Source organism: Scyliorhinus canicula, chromosome 4 (genome assembly GCF_902713615.1).
Source record: "Scyliorhinus canicula chromosome 4, sScyCan1.1, whole genome shotgun sequence".
NCBI lineage: Eukaryota > Metazoa > Chordata > Chondrichthyes > Carcharhiniformes > Scyliorhinidae > Scyliorhinus > Scyliorhinus canicula.
In genome coordinates this window covers 172031253-172043374 of record NC_052149.1, presented here as the reverse complement: position 1 = coordinate 172043374, position 12122 = coordinate 172031253, and the positions used below count along the sequence as shown (strand labels likewise).

General features: G+C 51.6%; 1 protein-coding gene across 2 annotated transcripts in view; it reads right to left on the bottom strand.

Moving 5' to 3' along the window:
- The window catches only part of sh3pxd2b (SH3 and PX domains 2B), a 338186-nt gene that overhangs the window by 24667 nt on the left and 301397 nt on the right, over window positions 1–12122 (bottom strand). For both annotated transcript variants that reach the window (XM_038795540.1, XM_038795541.1), the window contains one exon: window positions 4310–4423. In XM_038795540.1, coding sequence (XP_038651468.1) covers window positions 4310–4423 — 114 coding nt within the window. The remainder of the gene's footprint in view (window positions 1–4309; window positions 4424–12122) is intronic.

Here is a 12122-nt window from a genome sequence, read left to right as displayed (position 1 = left end):
TAGACTTCCATTCGATTGGTCCATGATTATGCTTGGCAAAGTACTGGAGTGCCTACTGCAGTATAGTTGATAAGGAAATTATCCTGCTATTACCATCTGCCGTCAGGTGGATCAGGAGGGTTTATAGGATAATAATCAACGTGTTTGGCTACAATATGAATATACCTTCCATGGCCATTGAGTCCTGAAGGGGCCTCGAACCTGGAACTTAAAGCCCAGAGGGAGTGCCGCTGCCACCAAGGAAGCCTTTACTTTATATCACAGGGGCGATAAATGTTTATTAAGGGGCACCAGGCAACAAATGTTTATTAAGGGGCATCTATCATTTTCATGCATTCTCACAACAGTGCAAAATATTGTTGCTTTCCCCTGTGTAAAAGAATTAATGCAACGAATTACATCTTTATTCAGATAATGCATTGGTGTGACTGGAATTACAGAGGGTTAGTGCAACATGATTTTGACTAGTTTACTATACGATTGTACTGAAAAGTCTTGGAGTTGGATACAGATCTGGTAATAAAGGCATCTTGCTCAAATTTAAAAATAGCAATGTAGCTTATCAAAAGCTACCTTATCAAAAGCTATTTATCACAGGACCAAAACTCTGTGGCCCTTTCACTCTTGTAATTAGTCTGGTGAAATGGTGCCTACATAGGTTAGAAATTAGGCAAGACCTTGAATATGGTGGATCTCATTTTGCATTGGAAGTCTCACTCAGCATCGTGGAAGCAAAGCCTTAACTTATGCCCAACAAGGCCAGCCAAGTAGAAGGGCGAGGAGAAAAGGGCAGGGACCCAGACATAAAAGGTTTCTGTGACTTTTGTCTCTGAGAGGATTGGATGTAAAGTTGGTGATACCAAGACTAAAAGGAGGCAACAAAGACATAAAGAGTTCAAGATATTTTCCCTTTGGTTAGCTGGTGATAAATAAATTTCAATGTGAACAAACCCAAGGTTCTTTACATTTTGGATATTCGGTAGGAATGATATACTCAAAAGGGTAGAACAGAAGTTATTGAGGGATGTGTCCAAAAGATACATGGTGGCATTGGTGAACTGTCACTTTGCCATGTTCAATATGAAGTATCAATAATGAAAATAAACAGAATGCTATCTCGGCCAAATAAGCCAAGTTCAAATTCCCCATAGGCATGCTGAATCATCATATTCAAACCGTAGAGCATGCATAAGAGAATGAGGAGGTTAATCCCAATAATCAAAGGGAAGGACTATGTGGAAATATTCAATAAACTTGGAGTCCCAAAAGAGCTATTTCACACAGACCCACAGGAAAATAAGATAGCGAATGGAATATAGTAAAGTAAACCTGAAACAGCACTTTATGGAACATTAACACAGTAGAACAAAAAGGCACAGATTCAGGATTATGAAGGGCAAATTTAGGAAAGACACCTGGGTATATGGTGATAAAAAAAAAACTGGAATAGGATGTCATGATCAGTCAAGACCAATTACATATTTAGCAACACTGGGTAGTAGAATGGAAAGATGGTAAATTTTATGTTCTGAAAGACTACTATCTATAGAACAACATAGAACATATAGTGCAGAAGGAGGCCATTCGGCCCATCGAGTCTGCACCGACCCACTTAAGCTCTCACTTTCACCCTATCCCCGTAACACAATAACCCCTCCTGTAGAGAGATGCCGAGTGAAGGGATCTAAAATTGGTGAAGGGAATTCTTCATTAATGGGACATTGCATTCGGCCTTATTTGCATAGACAGATTAGACAGCTACAAAATGGCTTTCCTTAGCTCAATATCTGCTGGAAAGATATCATGACATTGTTAGTCTTATATTACAGCTAAGCATGGCCTTCTGGATAACCCCATTATAAACTGAATTGCCCAGTTGGAGCTATTGGATAAAAGGTTCAGAAGTCTCTTCATATTGGGAAGTAGACAAAGTTAACTTTACCTCCAGACTCTAACTGGGATTCCATTGTTAATATAAACATAAAGTTAGCAAATTCTGCTGAATATGTTCATGCGAAACGTTTAAATAAGACACATATACAACACAAACACAGCAAGCAACCACAAACACAGACTATGTAACAGCAAGCACTTGGCTCCATCCACCTTGGCCCCAAACACTGATGTACAAGTCTCCTAAAGTCCGTCGACGGCCCACATGTCTTGGCAGAGACCAGAATGTCTTAGGGACTGACAGCATGTTGGGAAGTAGGAAGTGATCACAGAGTACAAAAAAGCTCATTAATGATTCATAATGTCACTGTGATAAAACTGTTAAGCTTAAAATATTAAAATGGGCAGTCAAAACCTGTTACCATTGATTAATAGAATCATACTTGTAAGATGAACAGGAAATACCCGATACATATTAAATCACATTATTTTAATTGCAAACAAATCTCTGCTATTGGATGTGTTTTTAAAAAATATGCATTTAAAAACATTTAGATGACAAACTAAATGGGGACAGGATGAAATTGGAATATACAGTGGCCAAAACAAAACAAACAATACCTGTTGCTACAACTGTCAAACATTGAGATACAGAAAAGTTCCTTATTCTTTTGAAGGGTTAAGTGCTTATAGCAAAAACTAATCGATTCGCATGTCTCTGGAGAAACGAATAAAACTTAGAGGCAAAATATCAGGCAGGAATTAAAAGAACCTCTGTTATGAAATGATTATGTTCAATCGCACAAAAATATTTTATTTATGTTAAATCTTTAGCTTCGAACTGAAAGTACCATCATTGCCAGGAGATTCAGTTGCAGAATCTGCTTTACATGACATTATCCATCATAAATGTGAAATAGGAATTTAGAATATATATAAAAACAAGGGCAGAATAAACAAATTTAAAATAAGGATTCAATACCATCTGGTGGATACAGGTCCAGTTATTCCCTATCCACTAACCTCGCCTCACCTGAAGGCCATCCATGTCCAGAAGATCGACAAGTAAATAACTAAAATCCTATTGAAATTAAAAGGGATGCCAGAGAAGTTGCCCCACGAACATTGTGGGATCTATAAACAGAGAGACAATTCCTGGTTCAGGTACCACAACATCCCTCCTGTTTAAAAATGTTGCATTGTTTATCCAAAGTCCCTCAAAGCCCATTCCCCCTCCCATCCCCCACCCCATCATTTCACTCTCTGTTACATCATGGGAATATCCTGAGAGTGCAAAAACACACACTACTTTTGATTGCCTTGCAAATGTATGTCACTCTTGTCAGCAAGGAATTAATGGTCAGTCCTAAGCCCCTCCCCTGTGCTAAACTGCGATTTTTCCCACTTCTGTAACTAAACTGACAAGAGGGAGAATGACAGAGAAATAAATTAATGCATAATCTTTCATGGCATCACGTACTATCTTACAGTCTAGTAGTACTTTTCACGTGCTGTAATGTGGGAAGCACAGCAGCCAAATTGTGCACAGTAAAGTCTCATAAACAGAAATGAAACCAATGTCCAATCTGGGGATTATTTTATTTGAAACAACATTAGTTGAGGGATAAATGGTGACCAGGACCCTGGAAGGTGTCCTTTCTCCTCCTTTAAATCATTCCATGGGATCTTCTATATCCATCTGAGAGGATGGAAGGGTCTTCTTCGCATGGAAAAGATGACACCTCTAACGGTGTAACACATCTAGTCCTGCACTGAAATATCAACCTTCATTAAGTGCTCAAGTCTTAGAGGGAGGCTTGAAGCCATGAAGCTTAAGTACTTTCATTAAAGTTGACACATTTTGGACAGGACTTTCCACCCCCTCCACACCTTGTTTGGCAGCGGCGGAGCTGGCTCACCATTGGTCAACGGTGGGAGCTTCTAGTCCCACTGCTGTCCAGGGGAATTCCGATTGTCTGCACCCTGTAGTGTGTGGGGGGGGGGGGGGGGGGAAGAGAGGGGGGGCAGTCGCCAACAGCGGGAAATTTGAGAGGATTGGATGGAAAATCCCGCCCTTTGATTCAAACCTGACAGTGGAAAGTTCCAAGAAAATGGCATTCCAGATTGACAGAAGCCATTTTCCTCTGATTGCCATTTGTTTTTAAAATGTTTGAGATTAGTTTTATGTATTAAAGATTTGCGAATTTTTGACAACTTCAGTTCAGTTTAAGAACTTTTTTTTGTTATCAACATATAAAAGATATACTTGTGCATAATGGCTGTTTCATAATATTTCAGCTTTACAAATAACTAATATATTTATTCATTTCCAAAAAAGGCGATAAATAAGCCTTTTAAGTTGTAACCACAACAAGTATTATCTGAATAAAACTCCTTATTAGTTTTGGCAACTTACCTTCCCCTGGCTTGGCACTAACAATTGAGAGGTCATCCTGAGCTCCATCCTGGGCCTCCAGGCACGTGGCAGGGACCCAACCCTGTTCATCAGTTGTGCTCACAAACCACCATCCTGGAAGCACAAGAACTTAATTTCACCAAACACATCAATCTCTTTAATAACTGCTTTGTGCATTTGGTCGCATTACTATTCCAGCTGATTGCTTCCTCAGTGCCTTAATATTCCAGTGCTGCTTTAATGTTTCATCTTGTGCCATTTACAGGCTTCCTATCCCAAAGCCCGCTTCTTTAGTTGGTCGGGTGGGCAGAATTACCGAGATCTAAAAAGACTTCCCCCATTGCTGTAGTCAATAACTCTATTTTCAGGGGTGGGGCGGTGGTCATTTGAAAGAAATAATTTTGGAGGTGGCTAGTTTTTTCCACTAAATGATACTTCTATGAAACAGCTGCTCACTGTAAAGGTTAAAATTAGCCTGAAGCAAGTCAAGTTCGGCTCAGGACACATGCTTCTGGTGAAGAGCAAATTACTTGCCCATTTCATCGATTGGCTTAGAAATTGGATTATGCCCGAAAATGGATACACAGCATGTGGGCCGTGCAATGCTCAAGCCAGTTACTATCAATGCAGGCACACATGATACCCTCTTACTTTATACGTGAAGTCGGGCTAAATAGCATTATGCACACAACCCTTGGGAAGAAATGGTCGCAAGGAAATAATGGCCTCGAGGAAGAAGACCTGAGAAAGCAGAAGTAAAATTGGAAAATGGGCGAAAGATATAATCATGATTATTAGTTTATATTACATTTTACTGATACAAATTAGTAATCATATTCTGCTAAGGGGTAATTCTGGATGACAAAGCTAAATTTATTTAATGGTTGTTATAAACCGCAATTCATCACCCCAACTTAGTATGAGAGTTATAACGGAATGGAACTGTAGCATGAACAAATGGAGATGGAGCACTGCCAACAGTCTAGACTTATTTCCTTACAGTCCAGATTGCCTTGAATCTATTCCATGTTTGTGTCAATGCCTTTTCACTGTGGACTGACCCATAATATTTCCTTCTGTTTGCACAGTGTTATTGCTTTACAGTACGATTTTTCCATACATCTTTAAATGTCATTGAATCACAGCTTCTTAACATCAAGGAATACAGAACTGTCATCATAAATTATGGTATTAGATAAACATTTTCCTTTTGTTTCTGTAATTGAAACACATGGATTAAAATTAATGGGTATGGGAGGCCTATGCTTGATCATATGTTACATTGTATATCAACCATCAAATATCCTACTTATCTTAAATTTTTTTTATAGTTACGAAAAATTATGGCATATTGTTAATCTAATTTCATTTTAAATATGTTTTTTACGATCACTAAAGTATTTTATTCCACCAAATACAAAGCAGTTGTCTTACAGAAAAGAAAAAATTCTTAATTGAGATTTTCTTTTATTATTTAAATCTTCATTAAGTTTCAGAAGCTGTCAGCATTATGTTGGGAAACAGGGCCGGGATTCTCCCCTACCCGGCGGGGCGGGGGGTCCCGGCGTGATGGAGTGGCGTGAACCACTCCGGCGTCGGGCCGCCTCAAAGGTGCGGAAGTCTCCGCACCTTTAGGGGCCAAGCCCTAACATTGAGGGGCTAGGCCCACGCCGGAGTGGTTGGCGCTCCGCCGGCTGGCAGGAACGGCCTTTGGCACCACACCAGCCGGGGCCGAAGGGACTTCACCGGCCGGCGGAAGTCCGCACATGCGCCGGAGCGTCAATGACTGCTGACGTCATCCCCGTGCATGCGCAGGGGAAGGGGTCACTTCCGCCTCTGCCATGATGAAGACTATGGCGAAGGCGGAAGGAAATGAGTGCCCCCACGGCACAGGCCTGCCCGCCGATTGGTGGGCCCCGGTCGCGGGCTAGGCTACCGTGGGGGCACCTCCCGGGCCAGACCCCCCCCCCAGGACCCCGGAGCCCGCCCGCGCCACTTGGTCCCGCCGATAAGGTAGGTGATTTGATCCATGCCGGCGCATAAGGCATGACAGCGGCGGGACTTCAGCCCATCGCGGGCCGGAGAATCGCCGGGTTGGGGCCAGCCGACCGGTCTGGCGCGATTCTCGCCCCCGCCGAATTCTCCGGCACCGGAGACTTCGGGACACGGCGGGGGCGGGATTGACGCCAGCCCCCGGCGATTCTCCGACCCGGCGGGGGTCGGAGAATCCCGCCCCAGATTTCAGAGCAATGGGAAACTAAGGGTAGGATCCACCAGCAGTGTTGCACCCAAACTAGCAGGATCTAATGGTATGGAATCCATCCATTGTGGGTTGGATCAGTATTTGGCAAATCTCAACTCGCCTGATCTACCTATGGCTTTGAAATCCAACCCCTTTGCCTCGGAGACCTTAGACGAGCACCGGGGATCGGACTCAGGGGTGCCCTGCCCACATGAGGTGCGTTGTGAGCTGTATCCTGAGACCCTCTTATAGGTGAAATGTCCGGGGGTCACATTGGGTTGGGTCAACAGATCAGAGCACCACTGAAAAATGAGTTCGATCACCTTTTGCACAAAGGGGTTCCTGTGAGCGGAGCTTCTCAGTGCAGGAAAGAAGATTAAGTGCGGCCCTAGTAGGGCATTCCGCTGAGACCCTGGATTGCAACAGAACCCTGTACATAGCATGGTCTTTCTCAGCACTGTGAGTGCTGTAAAACGGGGGGGGGGGGGGGGGGGGGGGGTGGCATTTGTAGTGTGAAGTCAGGCTCGCTGTTCCCAGATGCAGATCAGAGGCTGGTCATAGGGGCTGCCGTTCTCTAACCTTGGTTCTCTGTGGCTTCATCTCAATTGTTTTGTTAAACATTAAGCCCTCACCCCTCATACAGAGTGTCTAAAATGACATTCAAGCAGTGCATATTGTAAGGAACCCTTTTGTGAATCCTTGTCGGACTCTTTTTTTTCCACTTTTAATTCCTGTTCTTTTGACTGTCATTTTTCCTGCAACTGGCCATTGCTGCGGGCTACCCCTTTAATTTGAAAAACCCAATATCAGGACGTGCTGTGACATCAGCAATGACCATTTTGACAGGCGTGACCAGCAGCCAACCAGCTCTCCTAGAAATCCGGAACAACCCTTCAGATGCTTCTAGATTCTAGGGGGAGAACGCAGCAGCCGGGGGGGGGGGGGGGGGAGAGGGAGTAGTGGGGGGGAGAGGGTGTAGTGGGAGGGGGGGGGGAGCGAGTAGTGGGAGGGGAGGAGAGGGAGTAGTGGGGGGGAGAGGGAGTAGTGGGAGGGGGGGAGAGGGAGTAGTGGGAGGGGGGAGAGGGAGCGAGTAGTGGGGGGAGAGGGAGTAGTGGGGGGGGAAAGAGTGAGAGAGTAGTGGGAGGGGGGAGAGGGAGCGAGTTGTGGGGGGGAGAGGGAGCGAGTAGTGGGGGGGAGAGGGAGTAGTGGGGGGGAGAGGGAGTAGTGGGAGGGAGGAGAGAGAGTAGTTGGAGGGGGAGAGGGAGGAGAGGGAGTAGTGGGAGGGGGGAGAGGGAGTAGTGGGAGGGGGAGAGGGAGTAGTGGGAGGGGGGAGAGGGAGTAGTGGGAGGGGGGAGAGGGAGCAAGTAGTGGAGGGGGAGAGGGAGCAAGTAGTGGGGGGGGAGAGGGAGCGAGAGTAGTGGGAGGGGGAGAGGGAGCGAGTAGTGGGGGGGAGGGAGTAGTGGGAGGGGGAGAGGGAGTAGTGGGAGGGGGGAGAGGGACCGAGTAGTGGGGGGGAGGGAGTAGTGGGAGGGGGGGAGTGGGAGCGAGTAGTGGGAGGGGGAGGGAGTAGTGGGGGGGTAGAGAGAGTAGTGGGAGGGGGAGAGGGAGCGAGTAGTGGGAGGGGGAGAGGGAGCGAGTAGTGGGAGGGGGAGAGGGAGCGAGTAGTGGGAGGGGGAGGGAGTAGTGGGAGCGAGTAGTGGGGGGGAGGGAGTAGTGGGGGGGAGGGAGTAGTGGGAGGGGGAGAGAGGGAGTAGTGGGGGGGAGGGAGTAGTGGGAGGGAGTAGTGGGAGGGGGAGAGAGGGGGTAGTGGGAGGGCGGGTAGGGAGTGAGTAGTGGGGAAAGGGGAGGGAGTAGTGGGGGGGAGAGAGGGAGTAGTGGGGGGGTAGAGTGAGTAGTGGGGGAAGGGGAGGTAGTAGTGGGGGGGTAGAGTGAGTAGTGGGATGGGGAGAGGGAGTAGGGGGGGGCGGAGAGGAGTAGTGGGGGGGGAGAGAGGGAGTAGTGGGGGGGTAGAGTGAGTAGTGGGATGGGGAGAGGGAGTAGTGGGGGGCGAGAGGGAGTAGTGGGGGGGGAGAGAGGGAGTAGTGGGGGGCGAAAGGGAGTAGTGGGGGGGAGGAGGGAGTAGTGGGGGGGAGAGGGAGTAGTGGGAGGGGGAGAGAGTAAGTAGTGGGGGGTGGGGGAGAGAGCGAGTAGTGGGGGTGGGGGGAGAGAGTGAGTAGTGGGAGGGGGAGAGCGAGTAGTGGGAGGGGGAGAGCGCGAGTAGTGGGAGGGGGAGAGGGAGCGAGTAGTGGGAGGGGGAGAGGGAGTGAGGAGGGAGTAGTGGGGGGTAGAGTGAGTAGTGAGAGGAGGGAGAGGGAGTAGTGGGAGGAGGGAAGAGGGAGTAGTGGGAGGGGGAGAGAGGGAGTAGTGGGGGAGAGAGGGAGCGAGTAGTGGGGGGAGGGAGTAGTGGGGAGGGTGGAGAGGGAGTAGTGGGAGGGGGGAGGAGAGGGAATAGTGGGGGGGGGGAGAGGGAGTAGTGGGAGGGGGAGAGGGACTGGTGGGAGAGGGGGCGAGGGAGCTAGTAGTGGGAGGGGGGAGAGGGAGAGAGTAGTGGGAGGGGGAGAGGGAGCGAGTAGTGGGAGGGAGAGGGAGCGAGTAGTGGGAAGGGGAGAGGGAGGCAGTAGTAGTGGGAGGGGGGAGAGTGAAGGGGGGAGAGGGAGCGAGTAGTGGGAGGGGGGAGAGGGAGAGAGTAGTGGGAGGGGGAGAGGGAGCGAGTAGTGGGAGGGAGAGGGAGCGAGTAGTGGGAGGGGGAGAGGGAGCGAGTAGTGGGAGGGAGAGGGAACGAGTAGTGGGAGGGGGAGAGGGAGCGAGTAGTGGGAGGGGGAGAGGGAGCGAGTAGTGGGAGGGGGAGAGGGAGTGAGTAGTGGGAGGGGGGAGGGAGCGAGTAGTGTGAGGGGAGAGGGAGCGAGAGTAGTGGGAGGGGGAGAAGGAGCGAGTAGTGGGAGTGGGAGAGGGAGCGAGTAGTGGGAGGGGGAGCGAGTAGTGGGAGGGGGAGAGGGAGCGAGTAGTGGGAGGGGGAGGGAGTAGTGGGAGGGGGAGGGAGAGTAGTGGGAGGGGGAGAGGGAGCGAGTAGTGGGAGGGGGAGAAGGAGCGAGTAGTGGGAGGGGGAGGGGGAGCGAGTAGTGGGAGGGGGAGGGGGAGCGAGTAGTGGGAGGGGGAGAGGGGAGCGAGTAGTGGGAGGGGGAGGGTTTAGAGGGGGGTAGAGGGAGTAGTGGGAGGGGGGAGAGAGGAGTAGTGGGAGGGGGAGAGGGAGCGAGTAGTGGGGGAGGGAGGGAGTAGTGGGGGGGAGGGAGGGAGTAATGGGAGGGGGGGAGGGGGGAGGGAGCTAGTAGTGGGGGGAGAGGGAGTAGTGGGGGGGAGAGGGTGTAGTGGGAGGGGAGAGGGAGTAGTGGGGGGGAGAGGGTGTAGTGGGAGGGGAGAGGGAGTAGTGGGGGGGGGGAGAGGGAGTAGTGGGAGGGGGGAGGGAGCGAGTAGTGGGGGAAGAGGGAGTAGTAGGAGGGGGGGGAGAGGGAGTAGTGGGAGGGGGGAGAGAGAGCGAGTAGTGGGAGCGACTAGTGGGAGGGGGAGGGAATAGTGGGGGGAGGGGAGTAGTGGGAGGGTGAAGGGGAGGGAGTAATGGTGGGGAGAGGGAGCGAGTAGTGGGAGGGGGAGAGGGAGTAGTAGTGGGAGGGAGTAGTGGGAGGGAGTAGTGGGAGGGGGAGAGGGAGCGAGTAGTGGGAGGGGGAGTGAGTAGTGGGAGGGGGAGAGGGAGCGAGTAGTGGGGGGGAGCGAGTAGTGGGGGGGAGGGAGTAGTGGGGGGGAGGGAGTAGTGGGGGGGAGGTGAGTAGTGGGAGGGGGAGGAAGTAGTGGGGGGGAGGGAGCGAGTAGTGGGGGGGAGGGAGTAGTGGGGGGGGAGAGAGCGAGTAGTGGGGGGGGAGAGGGAGAAGTGGGGGGGGGAGAGGGAGAAGTGGGAGGGGGAGAGGGAGAATTAGTGGGACGGGGGGGAGTAGTGGGGGGCGAGAGGGAGTAGTGGGAGGAAGAGAGGGAGAAGTGGGGGGGGAAGAGGGAGGGAGTAGTGGGAGGGGAGAGGGAGTGCGTGGAGTGGGTCGGCCACCCCCGGATGCAACATGTCAGCCGCCCTGCCATGACAGGACGGTGACGAGGACACGGCCGCTGGTTGCCCTGTGGCTGATGGGCACAGCCGACTGACGCACCGGTGAGGAGGACGTTGTTAACTGACCGTTGGATGAAGAATGTGACCAGGGGTTAGGCTGGCCGCGTGTCAGCAGCGCAACCAGGCCACCGGGACACACACGTATCCCGTGGCAGGTGTCTGCCGAGGTGTCGAATAACCTCCGTCTAACATGTCGTTTCTCTGCCCCCCCCCCCACCACCCTTCCGTAGGTGACCATAATGTATCCGAACCGAACGACTATGTTCAGCGCAGTGGTTGGGGCCGCTGCACTGCAGTTGGGCATCCAGCAGCGTCCACAGCGACATCCCACAGTGGATGCAGGGGCAGCTGCAGCAGCAGAAGGAGCGGCTCGTCGCTGCCATCCAGGCCGCAGGCACTCGGGGCCGGTATGTCCAGGGGGATGCCGATCGGAACATTGACCCCCAAACACTGAGGACGGCACAGGATGCGGGCACTGATGTCGAGCAGCATGGGGGGGAGGAGCAGGAGGAGGAGATATTGATGGTGGAAGACGGCCCTCATCCCGCCATTGTGTCCCTGGGTTTCAAAATGCATCGGCTGTCCAGGTGGGTCGAGTAAATCCAGGAACCCGGGAAACATCTGGCCGCCAGCTGGATGCTGGGCCTGGGCTGCCCTCCGACCGTCCAGCCCCTCAGCTGCCCCTCCACCTGCTGTACCGGCTCAGCTGTGTGGTGCACACCAGACCGTGACCCAGGCGCCTCATCACTTAATTGCCCAACCGAGGTGAGTGTCTCTGGGATGGTGGATGGTGTGGGAGACAGCAGTGCCGCAAGCTCTAGGTCCTCGTCTGTCAGAAATTCAGGAGGGTCCTGGTCCCAGTCATATCCCAGCGCAGGGCGCACGCGGCCCATGTATGGTTCAGCATCAGGTGAGTCCGTTGACTGCGTCGCCGTCCTCTGTGCGTCTGGGTCCACTGACCCCGTCCTGTCCTGTCTCACGGTCCGACATTCGGGCAACGCACAGCCATGAAAGTCGTCACTGTCCGTCCTCTGTACGTCCCGCTCGAGAGTCCCGGATTTGGAGGATGGCACTCCTGGCCGACCTCCTGCCACCCTCTGGCGTGCGACCCTGGGTGCGATGGTCGTCGCGGATGGTCGCCTGTGTGTGGCACCAGACGGCCCTGGACGTTCGTCAGCTGGCCCTGGGGAACAGAATGATACGGGGTTAGTTAGACACCCTCGGCCGGGCGTAGGGTGGTCCAGTGGGCAGAGTGTGAGGGGAGAGAGGATGGGGGGTCCAGTGGGTAGGGTGTGAGGGGACAGAGGATGGGGGACCAGTGGGCAGAGTGCGAGTGGAGAGAGGATGGGGGGTCCAGTGGGTAGAGTGTGAGGGGACAGAGG